The sequence below is a fragment of the Archocentrus centrarchus genome, chromosome 8 (genome assembly GCF_007364275.1).
Source record: "Archocentrus centrarchus isolate MPI-CPG fArcCen1 chromosome 8, fArcCen1, whole genome shotgun sequence".
In the NCBI taxonomy this organism is placed as follows: Eukaryota; Metazoa; Chordata; class Actinopteri; order Cichliformes; family Cichlidae; genus Archocentrus; species Archocentrus centrarchus.
Window position 1 is genome coordinate 14259888 of NC_044353.1, and position 17857 is coordinate 14277744.

General features: G+C 42.0%; 2 protein-coding genes across 12 annotated transcripts in view; one reads left to right on the forward strand and one right to left on the reverse strand.

The window, feature by feature from the left end:
* Window positions 1–5076: 5076 nt before the first annotated feature.
* Window positions 5077–9268, forward strand: nme3 (NME/NM23 nucleoside diphosphate kinase 3). 2 transcript variants are annotated; one of them, XM_030735004.1, is made up of 5 exons: window positions 5077–5198; window positions 7115–7245; window positions 7362–7463; window positions 7575–7687; window positions 8556–9268. In XM_030735004.1, exons 1-5 carry the CDS (start codon window positions 5153–5155, stop codon window positions 8671–8673), a joined length of 510 nt encoding a protein of 169 aa, XP_030590864.1. In that variant the 5' UTR covers window positions 5077–5152; the 3' UTR covers window positions 8674–9268. The 2 variants fall into 2 exon arrangements, with proteins under 2 accessions (XP_030590864.1, XP_030590865.1); XM_030735005.1 differs by lacking the exon at window positions 5077–5198 and adding an exon at window positions 5601–5691 and having other exon boundaries at window positions 7109–7245.
* A 98-nt stretch (window positions 9269–9366) lies between these two features.
* mapk8ip3 (mitogen-activated protein kinase 8 interacting protein 3) overlaps window positions 9367–17857 on the reverse strand; it is a 40414-nt gene continuing 31923 nt past the window's right edge. For all 10 annotated transcript variants that reach the window (XM_030734998.1, XM_030735001.1, XM_030734997.1 and 7 more), the window contains 10 exons: window positions 17626–17745; window positions 17239–17319; window positions 17045–17112; window positions 16473–16621; window positions 16169–16340; window positions 15917–16030; window positions 15053–15091; window positions 14404–14568; window positions 13865–14011; window positions 9367–10597 (listed from right to left, as the gene is read on the reverse strand). In XM_030734998.1, the coding sequence (XP_030590858.1) occupies window positions 10467–10597; window positions 13865–14011; window positions 14404–14568; window positions 15053–15091; window positions 15917–16030; window positions 16169–16340; window positions 16473–16621; window positions 17045–17112; window positions 17239–17319; window positions 17626–17745 (1186 nt within the window). In that variant the 3' untranslated portion in view covers window positions 9367–10466. The remainder of the gene's footprint in view (window positions 10598–13864; window positions 14012–14403; window positions 14569–15052; window positions 15092–15916; window positions 16031–16168; window positions 16341–16472; window positions 16622–17044; window positions 17113–17238; window positions 17320–17625; window positions 17746–17857) is intronic.

Consider the following 17857-nt stretch of genomic DNA (forward strand, 5'->3'; position numbering starts at 1 on the left):
CATTTACATACACATTTAATGCCTGTCAACAAGACAATCAGAGATTGCAGCTATGGTGTAGACAAAAAAAAACAAAAAAGCGAGCATAGTAATACAGGAGGAGGATGTTCACCGGTTAGGCCCTAAGATTGACCACTTTATTAGATTCTGTCCCCTCATCACGAGTTGAGTCAATTCTTTAGGTAAATATCTGAGCACAGGGGACCACATATCGGTGAAATATCTCTCATTGCCCCTAAGAACTGCCCTGATCCTTTCATGGGGGAGGACCCTAAATAGTTCTCTGTACCACTGTGTAACAGTCGGTGGTTTATCCTTAATCCAACTTATCAAAATGCATTTCCTGGCCAATAACAACAGTTTATCACAAAGTCTGAAGTGTGATTGTGTCAGAGTGACTGATTTTGATGGGAGGCCAAGGAGGAACAGTCCTGGGTCACACCTGATCTTGACTAGAAACACGCCACTCAGCTCCTTAGAAATTGCACCCCAAAATCTTTTGATAAGTTTGCATTGCCAAAAATAGTGGTAATAGGTTCCAACCTCTCTTCCACATTTATTGCATAGGGGGGAGTGCTGGCGATCCATCTTATTCAATATAAAGGGGTTATATGTCGCCGATGTAATATTTTATACTGTGTCTCCCTAAGTCTATTACATATAAAGGTCGAGTTAACCACCTTGATGGCTTCCTGCCAATCATCCTCAATATATGACCTCAACATTATTGAATCCGTGTGGGTTCATCTTGACAGAGAGTGGAATAAAAGGCAGCTAAAATCCAAAGAAAAGCTTTGAATGTCCTTCAATAATAGAATGATAAATCACAAGATTTCCAACAAGAAAACCTCCAGTTTTTTCCAACTCACTGGAAAACAGCTCTGTGTCCATGTTGGCTGGCTTGTTCTGTCATGATTGTGTCAGGGATGAGACTCAGTGGTCTGACGAGAATAAAAAATTTGCAGGTAATAAATATTGCAGCCAGGGTTATCCAGTTAGTCGCTTCTTGAGCCGGACCACTCCTATCCCCAATGGGACTCCTTTCCGCCGCTAAGCCGCTCGCTCAGCACTGAGGATCCTGAACAAAGAAAACCAATCAGCAAGAAAGGCTGATAGAGTAGGTACACAGGTCACAGAGGGAGGCATGGCACTAACTGGATGTAGTGTACAATCCAGCACTGACTGTAGGCCTTTCTCCTCCTTAAAAGGGGGTCGGAACTGGCTGATGAGAGCAGGTGAGTTACACAGCTGGCAGGAGCTGGAGTGGGTCCCGCCCCTGAAACATAAGGTGTGGTTAACTGGGAGACAGGAGACATGACATTGATGGCCTGAGTTTTTTTTTTTAAACCAGTTTAACCTCATCTTTAGTAACCTGTATCTAAGGCAGAAGCTCAAATTAACTATTCACTATGGAGGAGATCTTCGGGACACGGAGGTCCCCAGGCCTTAACTGTAGCCTGCTTCATAAAAGGTAAGCGAGATCAGGAAACTTAGTATCAACAGTGATAATACAATGTTTTTTAGCTCATCACTTTATTCATTCATATTAAACCTAAGATAAATACTTAAAATCAGCTGACTCCTTGGCTGATTAGTGCCTATTGGCACTGAATAGCATCTTCTGATCAGCCTTAACAATATTGCTAAAAAATAAAAACCAAAGACTTGAATGGTTGTATATTCTTAGTGTAGAACTAGTGTGTTTTGTGTGAATGCTGTCTGTTTTTTCAAAGGTTCCTGGGAAATTCAGACATCCATGTTCATTTCTTTAGTAAAATAAATCCCTCCATCTTTCCAAGGAGAATATTTGAATAAATCCCATTTGAATCCTCATTTGAAATCACAGTCACAACATCTTTTTTTACTTCAAAACTGTGTTGAAATCTGCAGCCAGAATGTTGCAAGTTATACTGCACCTGTGTGGCTTCTTTCTATGTTTTCTACATAATGTTTTATTTTAATATATTCACAGTTAATTTCTATGTCCTGAAAGTAAACAGAAGTGAAAAAAAAAAACTCTATACATATAAAGACTCATCAAACATGTAGATCATTATTATGTTTCGCAAATTTTACTTCAGGGCAGCACGGTGGTGTGGTGGTTAGCACTGCTGCCTCAGAATACCATCTATAAGGCCTGGGTTTGATTCCACCTTGGCCTGGGCCTCTCTCTCACTGTGTGGAGTTTGCATGTTCTCCCCATTTCTGTGTGGGTTTCCTCCCACAGTCCAAAGACATGCACTTACTGGGGTTAAGTTAATTGGAAACTCTAAGTTGCTCATAGGTGTGAATAAGAGCATGAGTGTGGATGTTGTCTGTCTCTGTGTTGGCCCAGTGACAGGCTGGCAACCTGTACAGGGTGTACCCTGCCTCTTGCTCTATGTCAGCTGGGATAGGCTCCAGCTTTACCAGGTAATTTTGCCTAAACTTAACCAAAAAGCAAAATGCTGTCCTTGAGCAGTAACCAGCATATAGGAAATAATAGTACAAAAATGTGATAACAAGGGGTCCCTGCAAAAGTAATTCTGTGATGTGCTAGAAGTTGGTTCTTCTGATCAAGCTGATCGATCTGCTGTCATATCATCCTGATCATGCAGCTGCAGACAGTTTGAGAATTTAAAGATAATTTGTTTCATGTTCTTCACTGATTTTGCTCCTGACATTATGACTTCAAGAAACAAATTCAGAAAAAAAAACTATTATTGTCCAGATCAAGAACATCAGATCAGTTTAATAAAAAGAAAATATTTTGGAAGTCATGCATCAACAGTTCTGCTCTTTCCTCCAAGGCTCTCTTTCAGATTGTAGACTTTCATTTTAATATAAACAGAGATCACATATTGCTCTTACTTTATTTTAAATGAAGTACAGATCTCAGTGGGCAAATTACTTTTTCATAGTTCGTGGCCATTAAGAGCTCAGCTGGATTTTGTCCACAATTTAGGAGTGTGTTAATGGGAATTTTTGATCATTCTTCCAGAAGTGGATTTGTGAGGTCAGACGCTTGATCACAGTCTCTGCTCTAATTCATCCCAAAGGTGTTCTAACAGGTTGAGGTCAAGGCTGTGCAGGCCAGTCAGGTTTTTCCACCAACCTTGCTCATCCATGTCTTTATGTTCCTTGCTTTGTGCACTGGTATGCAGTCATGTTGGAACAGGAAGCAGCCATTCCCAAACAAGGTTAGGAACATGAAATTGTCCAAAATATCTTGGTTTGCTGCAGCATTAAGAGTTCCTTACAATGAAACTGAGGGACTGAGCCCATGCTTCGTTCTCGGAATGAATCACCTGACTCAGTTGCTGGGATGTCATATGTCAGGTGATTTTTTCGTCCTGAAGCAAGCTTCGAAGCAGTGGTTCTATGGAGTTGTAAGCCAAGGGTTCGAAGCACGTATTGAAGCTTCGGTTTCACACTCTCATCACTACTAAAAACACCAAGGTAATGATTAGGCATAGCTCGTGGAATTTGCCAATAGCTTCTCAATGGGTCAAAAACACTGAAGGAAGTTTTCCCAGTACTGTCAAAGTAAAGTCTCATGGGACCACCAGGGGTTTTTGAGCCAGCACATATGGACAACATTTGGGGTTGTGAAAACACTCTTCATTTGCCTCTCTACCAGGTCAAGACGATTGGCCTGCTGGCTAGCCAGGTCTATGTTCCCGAAAGAGTCCAGGGGGGTTTGGGGAAGTAACAAAAAGTGTCCGGATTGATAGAAAAGAGACATGAACACAAAACTGCTAAAATAAGAGATTTTTATTAATGCTTTAACAAAAAGAGACGGACAGGCCTCTATCACCTTCAAAAAAAAAAAAAAAGTTAAAACAAAACACAGGCGTTAATCAACAAATCCACTCTCCTACTCTCTCCACCCAAGGCTGGAGAGAGCAAGCCACACCCAGTGGGTCAAGAAGTCATAGCAGGGCCTGCTAAGGCTGTAACAGTACCTAATAAAGTATCTGCTGGATCTATGTAGCGTGACTTTACTAAACTATACAGTAGTTGATGCTATGTTCTCAGTTTGTATATACAATATATTGGCCTTCAGATTAGCTCAAGAACAGTCTGTAGAGAGCTTCATGGAATGTATTTCCATGGCTGAACAGCTGCATCCAAGCCTTCATCACACCTGCATCACAAAGCACAATACAAACTATCGGATGCAGTGGTGTAAAGCACGCCGCCACTGGACTCTAGAGCAGTGGAGACATGTTCTCTGTAGTGAGTCATGCTTCTTTGTCTGGCAATCTGATGGACGAGTCTGGGTTTGGTGGTTGTAACCAGTCAGGAACTCGTTGTACTTATCTGACTGCACTGTACTGTGTGGGGTTGTTTCTCAGGAGCTAAGCTCGGCCCCTTAGTTCCAGTAAAAGGAACTCTTAATGCTTCAGCATACCAAGACATTTTGGAATAATTCATACTCCCAACATTGTGGGAACAGTTTGGGAATGCCCCCTTCCTGTTCCAACATGACTGCGTACCACTGCAAAAAGCAAGGTCCATAAAGACATAGATGAGTAAATATAGTGTGGAAGAACTGGACCTGCACAAATTCCTGACCTCAACCTGATAGAACACCTTTGGGATGAATTAGAGCAAAGACTGCGGCCAGGCCTTCTTGTCCAACACCAGTGCCTGACCTCACAAATGCACTTCTGAAAGAATGGTCAAAAATTCCCCAAAAACACACTCCTAACCTTTGTGGAATGCCTTCCCAGAAGAGTTGAAGCTGTTATAGCTGCAAAGGGTGGGCCGACATCACAATAAACCCCAAGTATTAAGAATAGGATGTCACTCAAGTTCATATGTGTTTGAAGGCACATGATCAAATTGGTAATATTATGTATTTTCTTTGTCTTTTTCCTGATGCAGTCTCACAAGTATTTTACTTTTCTCCATTTCAGCAATTTTGTAAAGTTTCAAAAAAATCCTTCACATTTCATTTTTGTGTGTCAACACCAAGGTTATTATCGTTTAAGAAAACAAACTAATGGGCAAATGTGAGAGCTCCGGGAGCGGCATACCATTGGTCGTTTGCGCCACATGATTTGCAGTTTCAGCCGCTCTCGTGAGCCCGCGTTCAGGCTGCGTGCACGCGCGTCCGCCTTCCCTCTTCGTTTTCCATCCTGACAGTGTTCTCCATCAGCCGGTGACAATGATCTGCTTGTTTCTGTCCATATTTGCTCATATCTTTCAGTCAGGTTGGTAATAAATCGGTTTGTACCTCCTCCTCTGTCATTCACCGACCCTCTGGTCTGACTTTTACCGGATAATATCCTCCCAGTTTGCAGGAAAGTCTCCGGACAGATGCCTCGGCTAGCTGCAGGCAGCAACACAGTTAACCGGTACAGCAGCGGTGTTATGGAGCTTCCACTAACTTTTCTTTAACAAGAGAAGCGGAGAGTGACTAATAGTTTTTCTTCTGTGACGGTACGAGCATGAAGTTGTGGGTGAAACTATCGTCAGCTTGTTAACTAACCTATGCTGACAGTGGCTAGCCTGCGCGGGTACACGCGGCGTGATCCATGTGTCCTCTTCACCGTGAGGAAAAAGTTGATTCATCATCCTATTAATAGCTCGTGTGAGCGCTGATAGGCTGCTGCAGGAGCAGCTCTGCAATGGGGCCGAAAAAGAGGGTACGGCCGGACCAGTCCGAGCTCCAAGATTTGGTGGCTAAACACGCGAACATACTTTACGCACACACCTAACCAGCTGTAACCGCGAGGTTTGTGACGCGAGCTGACAGAAGGGCTGAGGAGTTTCTTCCCGCTGAGCGTGTCTGTACTAATACCGACAAGGGCATTACGTTTTATCCTCCAGGCCTTATGGGTGTGGAAAATGTGGGTGGTTAAATCAACATTTGCATGTGTGTGCACTAATGCATGTGAAGGTTTTTAAGGGGACCTTTTGTGCATATTTCCAACTCCATACTTCTATTATTGGAATCTACCAGAGCAGATTCACAATTTTAAATAATCATTGTTGATCTCTTACTTATCTGGGTGCAACCCCTCAGTTTATTCTCTCTCCCTTTAAGCCAGCTCTCTTCTGATTGGCTACCCCTTGCAAACAAGAGGTTTAAACAGTAGGTGGGTGGGGCTTAAGTGAGCTTCTGAAATTACCATATTATGGATGTCAGCTCTCTTGATGAATATTGCCTCTTTTCCACTAGTAGCTACTTGGCTCAGTTAGACTCAACTCCACTTGGTTTTGTTCATTTTCCATTACAACTGAGTACCGCCTTAGCAAGACGGCTCTAAAATCATCATTTGTATGCAACAAATGGTTGCTCCATCTAGCTTCCTCTAGAGTCTGTTGTCAGCCACCAAGCACAAAATCACCTGTGTTGGTTAGTATGTAGCCATTTCCCACGTTGCCAAGTTTAAAAAAATGGCAGGTTTGATTCTGGTGAAAGAGTTGCCCTCATGACTCATCTAGTGTTGTCACTCAGTGGCCAATCAGTGGCATGCATTCTGCTTGCGTCACATTTTCGGCTCAACTCAGATTGTTTGGAACCGTGGCTGAATAGGTGCTAAAAAAGTACCATGTACTACCACGTAATGGAAAACCCTAAAAAAAGAGTCATTCTGTGAAATTTTGCAAAAGCAAAATAACCTGTGATGATGATGGCTGTTTTTGCACTCATTTTGTGAAGCCCAGTTTGTGTCCAGTTGGCGTTTCACTAAAAAAGGTTTACGTTTTCTTCTCCAGTATTTTTTGAAACAGTGTAGTCCCGATTCTTTGGTTAGACCTTGATTATAGTTCATTGTGGACATGGATAGGTGGAGACCTGACAGCTGTGTAGTCGTTCCCATCATACTTTTTAGAAGTTCGCCGCCTGAGGCGCATGTGTAGTTGGTGCACTGTAATGTAAATTTTTAGTGCCGTCACAAAAAAAAATGGGCAAGCACGCGGACATCCACATGAACCCTCGCGCTCGTCGTTTGATGTTAAAATCTGTCGTACCGATGAGGGAAAGTATAATCCCGGCCTTAAAATGCATGCAGTAAAAAACCGGGTGATTTGGACAAAAGTGCTTGTTTCGCTGAAGAACTGATCCAGATTTTTGTTGGTGTTCATTTAAACTCAAATGTAAGCATGTTCTGTTTGACTCTAGGCTGGACTGGGGTGAATGAGCGCACCTTCGTTGCTGTGAAACCAGATGGCGTGCAGCGGAGACTGGTTGGGGAAATCGTGCGCCGTTTTGAGAAGAAAGGCTTCAAACTGGTGGGCCTCAAGTTTATGCAGGTATGTCTGGAGCAGGTGTTTTATTTCCCATTGTGAACCTTATATTTCCAAAATATTTTTTATTGTGGCGAACCATGAATGGTATTGCCCATTAACGTGTTGTGTTTGTATATCAGGCCTCAGAGGAGCTTCTTAGGGAACACTATTGGGACCTGAGAAGCAGGCCCTTCTTCAGTGGACTCATAACTTACATGAACTCGGGACCAGTCGTTGCGATGGTGAGACTCCTTGGCGTGAGGGAAACATTGGGAAATGCTGAGGTTTTTCTCAACAGTTCGTGGGGTCGTCTGCCTATTATAACAGATGTGCTGTACTCTCTGATCGTTCAGGTGTGGCAGGGTTTGGACGTGGTCAAGACTGCGCGGAAGATGTTGGGAGAGACCAACCCTGCAGACTCGCTGCCTGGAACCATCCGGGGAGATTTTTGTGTGGAGGTGGGCAGGTAAGCGATCTCACTCTCCTGCTCCTAAAGGAGGACTTGTGGGAGAATGATATTTTGATTGTCATGGATTGCCCCATTGAATGTTAGCCAAGCTGAGTATGCTTTTCTTTTACTGAAGACCAAACTGAGGGCAGAAAGACCCACAAACACCTGAACTGAAGGATTCTGGCTGCAGTAAAGCATGACAGAGCATCTTACTCATAGTCATATTAGTAATTTTGAACCTGTTACATTACTGCAGAAAGTGGGACTACAGAAAAATGGCTGTAATTCCTAAAAGGGTTAAGGCTGGGGTCTTGTTGTGAAAACCTTTCAATTCAAGCTGAGAGTGTACATTCAGTCACATTGTACATTGAGTCGACTATGGTGGTGTACAGAGGCAAAAACCGTCACTGACTTGACTGTATTCTTGCAACAAGAGGTTGCAGACATTGATGATGAAGTTAAAATGATAAGTTGATCAGTGTACTTGTTAATTATTGCAATAAGTTTTCATGCTTTTCTTTGGCCTTGTTTCTCTTGTTTCCTTTTCATAGGAGGTCATCAGCTTGTTGGGGTTTTTCTCCAATATTGTGGGGTCTTTGCCTTGCAATATAAAGACAGCTGTTGTCAGTTGGTGCTTTATAAAATAAAAACTAATTTGAATTGTTTAAACATCCCAAATCAGACTTTTGAGATTGTCATCAACTTCAAAAAAGTAACCCATCTTTATTTGGGGAAAAAGAAAATGTAAATTAACTGGTGACAAACACCAGTGAACTGCCCCACAGACCCCTGCTTATTTTTATTTATTTTAATGAATGAAAGAGTTTTTCTTTTATGCACATAGTTTGTCAAATATCAATGTTCTGGACATGTTTGTTGGCAGAAACGTCATCCACGGCAGCGACTCCGTGGAGAGCGCGCAGAAGGAAATCAGTCTGTGGTTTCGTCAGAGCGAGCTTCACCGCTGGGAGAACAGCAACAGCCGCTGGCTCTACAACTGACTTTCTGCACATGCTGCACGAACACCGTTTTGTCATAAACCCATGTTTTGTTTTGTTATTTGTTTTTCATGTCATAAGATGGATCACATCATACCTCAGATCGAATGTTTTGGCTTTAGTAGTTTATAGCTACACAGGGGGTTCGTCTCTGCCTTCCTGGATTTATTCTTTTTTGTACGTTTCATTTGGTTTTTTTGTCTTCAGTGAGGTGAGACAACACCTGAGCAAGATGCACTAAGTGAGCACTAACCTCAGCAGAAACTTGATGGCTTCGGCTTCTGTTTTCTTTCCAGTGTATTTTATTGTTTTCAGTTCAGACTATTAAAAGGTAATACTCAAAGGTTTGAGACACTAATATAAACAGGTCATGTATGACACAAGAAGAGAAGAACTGCCTTGCACACATTTAGTTTCCTATACCTTCCAAGTCCAACGATTGTCATTTTAAAGTACTTGAATGTAAAGTTTTTAGCTCCCCAAATGCATAAAGCACTGTAATGATCCTGTTAAAGTGGTGCTGCACTAAACGATGTTTACCTGATTGTCACATTCATGCTTTTATCAGTTATTAAAAAGCTGTGTTAAGATTATACAAAAAGCAATAAATCTAACTTTTTTTTAAAATGCTTTGCTTATTGTGAAGTGAGAGACACACAGAAACAACACAAACCCAACTTAACTGTTTTGAGCACACAAATATGTTTAATATTTAATCCACACAGAGATCAATGCGAGAATTTCCATACTGAACAAAGAGGATGGGCTTCAGTGGAGATTTACATAGCTCCCTGTACATACAATGACAACACGCTACTGCTCACCCGTCCCGTCAACAGCCAGGCAGATGAGAGAAATGAGATCTGGACCGAACCCTCGACACATTTAACTCAACTCCTATGACTGGATGTGGACGCGATCTGGCTTTTGAGCCACATCAGGACACTTCAAATAGAGGCAACTCATTGTGAGATGCAATGTATTTCAAGTAGCAGCTGGGTGAACCCAGATTTCTGCAGTGAGTTGGACATGAAGTAATTTTGGCTTCCTATTTGTTCCGTGTCTGCTCATCCTGAATTAAACTCTGAACTTTCACCACACGTTTGCATGAACTACAACCTTAAACCAAGACCTCAGCTTTCTGTTTCCTCACACACTGTCAAATAATATGTAAATGCATAAAACAAAGTCCCTAATGTTTAACAGACTGCCAATTGGCTGTTGGTACGATTGATTTTTTTTTTTTTTTACATGTCAGTGTTATCTTTCCTGTTGCTGTGCCGGCTGCTGTTTTCGTCCTTATTTTTGTGCATGTTGGGGCTCTGGGCTTTGCTTTAAAATGAGGTGGAGTTTTCACAGATGACAAAATGGAGCAAGTTGAGGAGTGGGGCAGATGCAGGATAATTGAGGTAAATATAGGAGGAGATACAGTGTGCTTACAGGGTGAATATAAGGTTGGTACAGAGAAGGGAGGTAGTTATGAAGCTGGGTTACAAAGCTCATGAAGATCGTTACAGTGCCCTGGGTGGGACAGAGACAGGATGGCAGGCAGGTTACTCGATCAGTGGAGGTACTTACAAGGCATTAAAGTTACAAGGTGATGGGGCAGAAGGGGGTATAATAGTTACAAGGGACAATACACAGCTTGAATGGCCATTTTAGAGCCAAAGGGGGGAACTTTTACATGACCCGGGGATAAATTACAAGGTTTGGGTAGCTGAAAGCTTCTGGGCGGGAGAAGAGATCTCTTTAAGGAAATGGGTGGATGGGTGAGGTGTTAAAGCAGATGTCAGGTGTCACTCAGGTACATAGGACACCTGCCATACAATGATGTGGCTCCGTTCAGCTTTGCACAGAGTAGGTTTATTCTGTGGAGCTCCACCACCACTGTTCTCTCCCTCCTCTGTCTCATCATCCTCTCCATCGCCTAAAGAGAAAAAACAAAACAGAATTTAAGAGCCATGAAAACATGCCACACTCTGTGCTGATAAAGTAAAAAAAAAAAAAGTTATTTCTCTACCTGTGATTCTTGTACTTTCTGAAATTGATATTTTATTTTACAGGCACTGCACTGATCTACAGTTGTGGTCAGAGGTTTGCATACAGTCATCATGGGCATGAATGCCATGGTGGTTTTGGGCTTTTAATGATTTCTTTGAACTGTTCTTTTTCCAGGGTGGAGTGATTGTACAGCACACATCTGTAATAGCTTTAAAAAACAAGCTTTGGGTGCACAAGTTTGAATTTATTTATTTATCTCATCTACGCAGGGTCAAAATTATATATACAGGCTCAAATATATACACACACCCACATCTTTTAATAAATAGTGCTGAAGGTTCTGCAATGTCTTTTAACTTGACAAGACTTGTGATCATAATTGACTACAGCTGGTAGTTTCTGTTTGCCTGTGTAAAATTATTTATTTGACAGCATTCACTGGATTGACCAATACTCAGAACAATGGGGAAAGTCCAAGGAACTCAGTGAAGATCTAAGAAAGAGAATTGTAGATTTTGGAGCCATTTTTAAGAAACTGCAGATTCCAAGATCATCAGTTCAAACAACTACACAAGTACAAGTCATTTGGATGTGTCACCACTTTGCCAAGATCTGGAAGAAGACCCATACTGCCCCCCTCAGATGAAGAGGACACTGGTTAGGATGTTCAGGAACAACTCAGGAACCACCAAGGCTCAAGCTTGCTATGAACTGGAAATTGCTGGAACGCCAGCATCACTGTCCACAGTGAAACTGGTTTTACATCACCATGGACTGAGGGTGCCGAGCAAGAATTCTGAAATTTGCAGCTACCCACACGAACGAGCCAAATGTCTTCTAAAGAAAAGTTTTATGGTTAGACGAGACAAAAATTGAGCTATTTGGCTACAATGAGAAGAAGTATGTTTGGACGAGTAAAAGTGAGGCTTTCAAACCTAGGAACACTGTACCAGCTGTCAGTTGTGATGGTGGTAGCATCATGCTCTGGGGCTGTTTTGCTGCCAGTGGTACTGGTACATTGCACAAAGTGGATGGAATAATGGAGAAGGACTACCTTCAAATTCTTCAACTTCACCTCAAATCAACAGATAGATGGATGAAACTCAGAAATGGTTGGGTGTTCCAACAGGACAATGATCCCAAACACATCAAAACTGGTTTTGGAATTGATGAAGCAGGTTAACATTAAACTTCTGAAATGGCCTTCTCAAAACCCCGACCTCAGTGTGAAAATTTGTGGACTATCCTTAAAAGCCAGGTCTGTGCCAGGAAACCAACCAATTTAAATCAACTCTTTCAAGAAGAGTGGTGAAATATCCAGCCAGAAATATGCTAGAAGCTTGTTGATGGCTACCAGAAGTGTCTGATCGAAGTGCAACTTTCTAAGGGACATTTAACCAAGTGTTGGTGCGGATGTATGCATCTGAATGGAAACATACAATTGCATGTTTGTACACAGATATTATTTCCACAAACATTTATTTTTGCTATTAAAACTATTTTTTTGTAGGAACAGTGTAAATGTAAGGAATATGAATTTCATGATGCCAAAAGGCATGTGTTTGACTCTTTTTAATTTCATGTGATGTATAAATGTGATGGTGACTGCTTGTGTATATATGACATTTTCTCTGAGACTATACAGAATCAGGAGTGTTCACTGCCCTCCAGTGGTCACACCAAGGAACAGTACAGTTACAATTTTCACCCATAGTCTCTGGAGCTTGAAAAAGGCGACTGGACTTCTTTTTGTTTCTTGAAGACGTTTCACCTCTCATCCGAAAGGCTTCTTCAGTTCTCAACCAAATGGTGGAGAGACCCAGGTATTTAAACCCCTGTGGGCGTAGTCCCCTGGAGGTGGTTATGACCCTCTATTGATCATGTGCTTGAACACATGTGCCCAGGTGTGAAGGGGGCGTGGGTCATATTTAATCAGTGGTTTCAGTTGAAACCAACTTAGGACTCCGCTCCATTGTTTCCTGTGGCCTATTGAGGTCACTGGAACAAAGGTGTGAATGGGGGTTGAGACGTCTGGGAAGGGAGCTCAGGACAGCACTGTAAGCGGGGGAAAGTTGGTGACGTAATCCACCTCCTCTGTTCAATGATGGTTGTTCACAGTGGACATAGATGGCTTCTTTCACTCCTCTTTCAAACCATCTGTTTTCCCTGTCCAAAATGTGGACATTGGCATCCTCAAAAGAGGGCCCTTTTTCCTTCAGATGCAGATGTACTGCTGAATCTTGTCCTGTCGAGGTGGTTCTTCTATGTTGTGCCATTCGTTTGTGAAGAGGCTGTTTGGTTTCACCAATGTAGAGGTCCGAGCACTCTTCACTGCACTGAACAGCATACACTACATCGCTGATCTTGTGTTTGGCGGGTTTGTCCTTGGGATGAACCAGTTTTTGTCTTAGGGTGTGACTTGGTTTGAAGTATACTGAGATGTCATGCTTGGAGAAAATTCTTCTGAGTTTCTCTGACAAGCCTGACACATATGGGATGACAATGTTGTTCCTCTTGTCCTTCCCATTCTCTGTAGTTTGTGTTTGGCCTTCATTCCTGTGCATCTTAGCTGATTTGATGAAGGCCCAGTTGGGGTAACCGCATGTTTTGAGGGCTTTCTTAATGTGTGTGTGTTCCTTATGCTTCCCTTCTGCCTTAGAGGGAACACTTTCCGCACGGTGTTGTAGGGTCCTGATCACCCCAAGTTTGTGTTCCAGAGTCCAGTCCAGTCGCCTTTTTCAAGCTCCAGAGACTACTATGACCTGGATAACTGAGAATCTACACAGACAATTTTCACCCATACTTTTTAATTTCATTCTGGCTCAGCAGTCGTTCACTACGGTGAGCTCTGCTGATTCTAAATATACATTGTTTATTCAGACAGACAGCCAACCAGATTTGCTGTTTAAGCAAATCAGACTGTCTGGTCCGTTATTTGTAAGTGATCATCTCAGACTTGTTTGCGTAGACTAAACCAACTTATCTGCATGGGCTGCTGTGGTAAAGAAGCAGGCATCAGTAGCTACATACTGCAGCTGTGCTGGTGACATTGATTGAAAAAGGCCAGTAGGTTTTGTCAAGCTTTAATTATTAAGTAACCAAACTAAAAAAAATACTATTTCCAAGTTCTCAAATCAAATAACCATGCCTAAGCAGTGGTGTCATCATTTTGTGGACAGGTTTTATTACTCACCTATGCGGAAGTCGATGTAGCCTTCTCCTCCACTCAGCACCAACACGTTCTGAATACTCTGTGCCTCAGTCTCTGTGGGTGCAGTGGAGCCCTGTCCTTCTGACGGGCTGTCCAGCACACTGCCGTTTAGGGTGGCCAGAACATTGCCTGTCACACAAGCAAAAAATATATATTGCAAATCACATCGCAGGTGTCGTCATTTTTCATTGAACACAACAAAAACAAAAACACTCATTATTTAACACCTGTCTAATATATCATAACCAAATGATTGTTGAAGCAGATCTCTAAAGATCCTGATCTAAAGTTATACTGTAAAAGTTTGCAAAGAAGCAGAGATGCATCAGTTTATAAACTAGCCGTTAACATTTTCAGAGCCATAGTACAGTACTATCACAGGCTTATGATGTCTAGATATGTGTCTTTTAACATTTAGGCTAAGATGTATAAATTTAAAAATGCCTGTTAGTGTCGTTTAAAATAACACATTATAATTCAGAAATAAAGGCAGAGATAAGCAGATAGAGTTTCAGGCCTACCCGGTACAGAGACGAAGAACTTGACAGCATCACGGTGTCCATGGAAACAGAGCTGGGCCTGTGCCATTGAGCAGTAGGGGATGAAACTGCCACTGCTCTTCTCAGAGCCATCGTCACCGTACACATGGATCACCCCGCCAGAGGATGTAGGTGATACCTTATTGGCTGATAGAGCAAAGGTAAGGGGTAAGAAATCAATCAGTCACGAACGTTTATGAGCAAATCGTATTCAGTAGCATAACACAATCAAATAAAAAAAAAATGCATATTTGCCCACAGATCAACTGAAAAGAAAGGATGTTTCAGCAAATCTCAGATGGCTTTGAGACACCCGCTGCATGCAATGAATTTGTTACACATAAAAATAAACAAATCATAGACATGCAAAGCAAATCACAAGTAAAATGCTGCTTTTAAAATTCAGTAAACAGTGAAATTGTTGCACACTTTGCATCCTTCGGCTAAATGTTCACTGTTGAAAGAGTGTTGGATATGAACCCTTGTAGAATAAGCACATTGTAGACAAAGTGTAGCAGCATGTGCTGTAGAAGAGGTCTACAGACATTACATTGTACAGGAGACATGAAGGCTTGACCGGGTGAAAACAGGTAGATCACTACAGTAGGAGGTTAGGAGCGCTCCCACTTACCCCTCAAACCCAGGAGCTGTCCCCGGTGAAGGACCACCGCTACGGGAGGCAGAGGAGGGTGGAGGGAAAGCAGGAGAAAGAGCACAGTAACAGTTACGACTGGGAGTTTGTGAAAGAGGTGAAACCACTGAGGGAAGCAAGAAAAACAGAAGGTGGGAATAGCTGGGGAGCTCATGGGGAGAAGAACGGGGAAATGCTGCAGTGGCGGAGAGTGAAAGTTTGTGTGGATACTCAAATAATGAATTTCCTTTGTGGAGAACATTTGACAAGATTTGGTTCATGTTAACTTTTTTGTAGTCCTACCAGCTGAACTTCAGATAAAAATCCTTTTTACGTGTAACAACTCTACAAGAGGTGAATTTTTTAATTTTATTTTTAGAACACATCCACCTGGATACCTGAGTTAGGTGCAGCCGCGTTGATTAACACACATCTGTTAGGCTTCGCTGCCTATTTGGAGTCACTAAACTGGATTTCTTCACTGTGTGTGCTGTTGGAGTCCTTTGGAGCATGTTTAAAGCATTATTTAACTGTTGTGGCTTTCTGTGTGGTACAGTTTATGCTTCAATGTCGCACCCATACAGTTAGTGTCAGCTGATAAATTAGAACTCCATCATTTCACCTGCATAAGGTAACTTCTGGCTCAAAAAATGCAGAGTCCAGAAACAATGGGTGAAATCATGGTGACCACGTAAATATTTTATACTGCTTATAGCTGAGGGTGGAGCTGGTTGACATACAGAGGCCTAACAAGTGCATTAAATATATGCTTTGACAGCATCAGGAGGGATGGAGTTTCTTTTTAGTGAGTATAGATATTAAGTTTGTGGTCTTTCATTTGTATAAATAAAACTTAAGACTCACTCTCTGTCAGTGGGATGGAGATGATGACACCGTTTCCAGTCCCGACCCAAAGACGATTTCCACCAATCAGGAGTGCTGTGATTCGCACAAAAGAGAATCCCAGCTTGCCAGTACCTACAAGATACAACCAGAGTGAGTGGGACGTTGCACTTGAGTTATGCCACTTCCCGATAAGGCAAACAGATCACAGGCATGAGAGAATCTCCAAAAGTGAAATCTCCCATTTGATAATACAAACTAAGATAAACTCACCCAGCATCTTGCTGACGTATGGCTCTATGTCTACATCCTGGAGGTGCTGGTGCGTGTGCGCATGGTAGAGACGCAAGGTTGAATCTAATCGGATCGACACCCAGACTCCATCACCAATCCAGGCTAGCTGCCGTACCTGACTCTCCCTGCGAGGGTGGGCATCGAAGGACTTCTGCAATGCAGAAAGGATTTAGAAGTGGATAAAATCAGTGCATTACTACAAATGAAATAACACCGCTGCTGCACAGAAGCTGCAAAACTTTTTATTTTCAGCACAAAATGCGACAGCAGATTCACGCCTCACCTCAATCTGCATGCTCTTTGGCTGAATGACATGGATCTTGTTCTTGTAGCCGCACCACACTTTATCGTGGACCACAGCCATGCAGCGGATAGAGTGATGAGGTCGGCCGAGGTCCATGAGATGGTAGTTGGACAAATCCCACTGTCCATCTGATCACAGAAACACACACATGAGTTAAATGTGTTTATGTGAATTTTATTTTCTCTATGTATATTTATTTATAATTATTTTTTGTACATCTTTATACATTTCTGCTTCTTTAAATGAGTTAAATAAAACGGCTGTCACTGACAGTGTGCCAAAACTTCAAGACACACTTTAACTGTTAACCAACTAACCAATACAGAAGCAAATTGCCACATGTTATCATTAAAATTATTCCTACATTTATTTCTAATGTGCATTTTGGTGCCTTTGATAATTTATTTATGGAGTTATTGGGTGCTTTCTTTTTTTTAATATCTTTTTTGTTTTTTTGAGTCTGTGGCAACGCTCCAATCCTGACTGCTTTCGTAACCTCCCGTAACAGACTAAAAGTCTGGTGTATAAGAGCTCTGTTAAAGTTCAGATACCCTCTGATCTGTGGAATATCGCAAGCGTCCCATCAGCGAGGGCAACCAGCACGCGACCTTTCACATGCCTGCAATTACAGAGGTGGCAGAGATCGTTGGAGGAACTGAGATTCATCAAAAAAAAAAAATATGCTTAAAACTATACATAAATGTAAGTGTCATAAATAAGGAAATGCACTGATTTTTTTTCTTACACCAGACTGAGCACTGAGTCTTTAAGTTTGATGGAGTGAAGACACTTCTTCCAGTTTCCCACAGCTGAATGGACATAAAGCCTGGAGGGGAAAAACAGAAGCAAGTTTACTTCCAAGCAAAAAGCACACAGAGACCATGAGATGCAGGTCATTTGTGTGTTTTAGCAGATACAAGAACTCAGTAAAGTAATTGTAAAGCTTTTTATGTTTACTGAAAATCATCCATCTAATGTTGACTTAAGCTTTTGGGGAATCTTTCTACCGTGAGTGTGAAGCCAAACTTATTTATGACTCAAATTTTCCCAGTGTCAAACATGCTGCAAAAAAGTAATAACAAAACTAATAATGTACACTGTAAGGCTTTAGTATAAGTTGTGAGTGACTTACCAGCCATTTTGGGCCCCAAGCCACATGGTGGGGGCCACGCTGGTGTAGTTTTTGGTCTCATCACCTCCATCCTCTGACTCTGGAGGATGTGATGTTTCCTCCTTTGACTGGCCTGAGCTCCTGTGTGAAAAACACAGAATTCTAGGCTCAAAATAGAGAACTTTTGACTCTTTTGATGGAGTGCTTGATGTAACTGTTTCTTTCCCTCTAAATTATCTGAGGCATTCCTGAT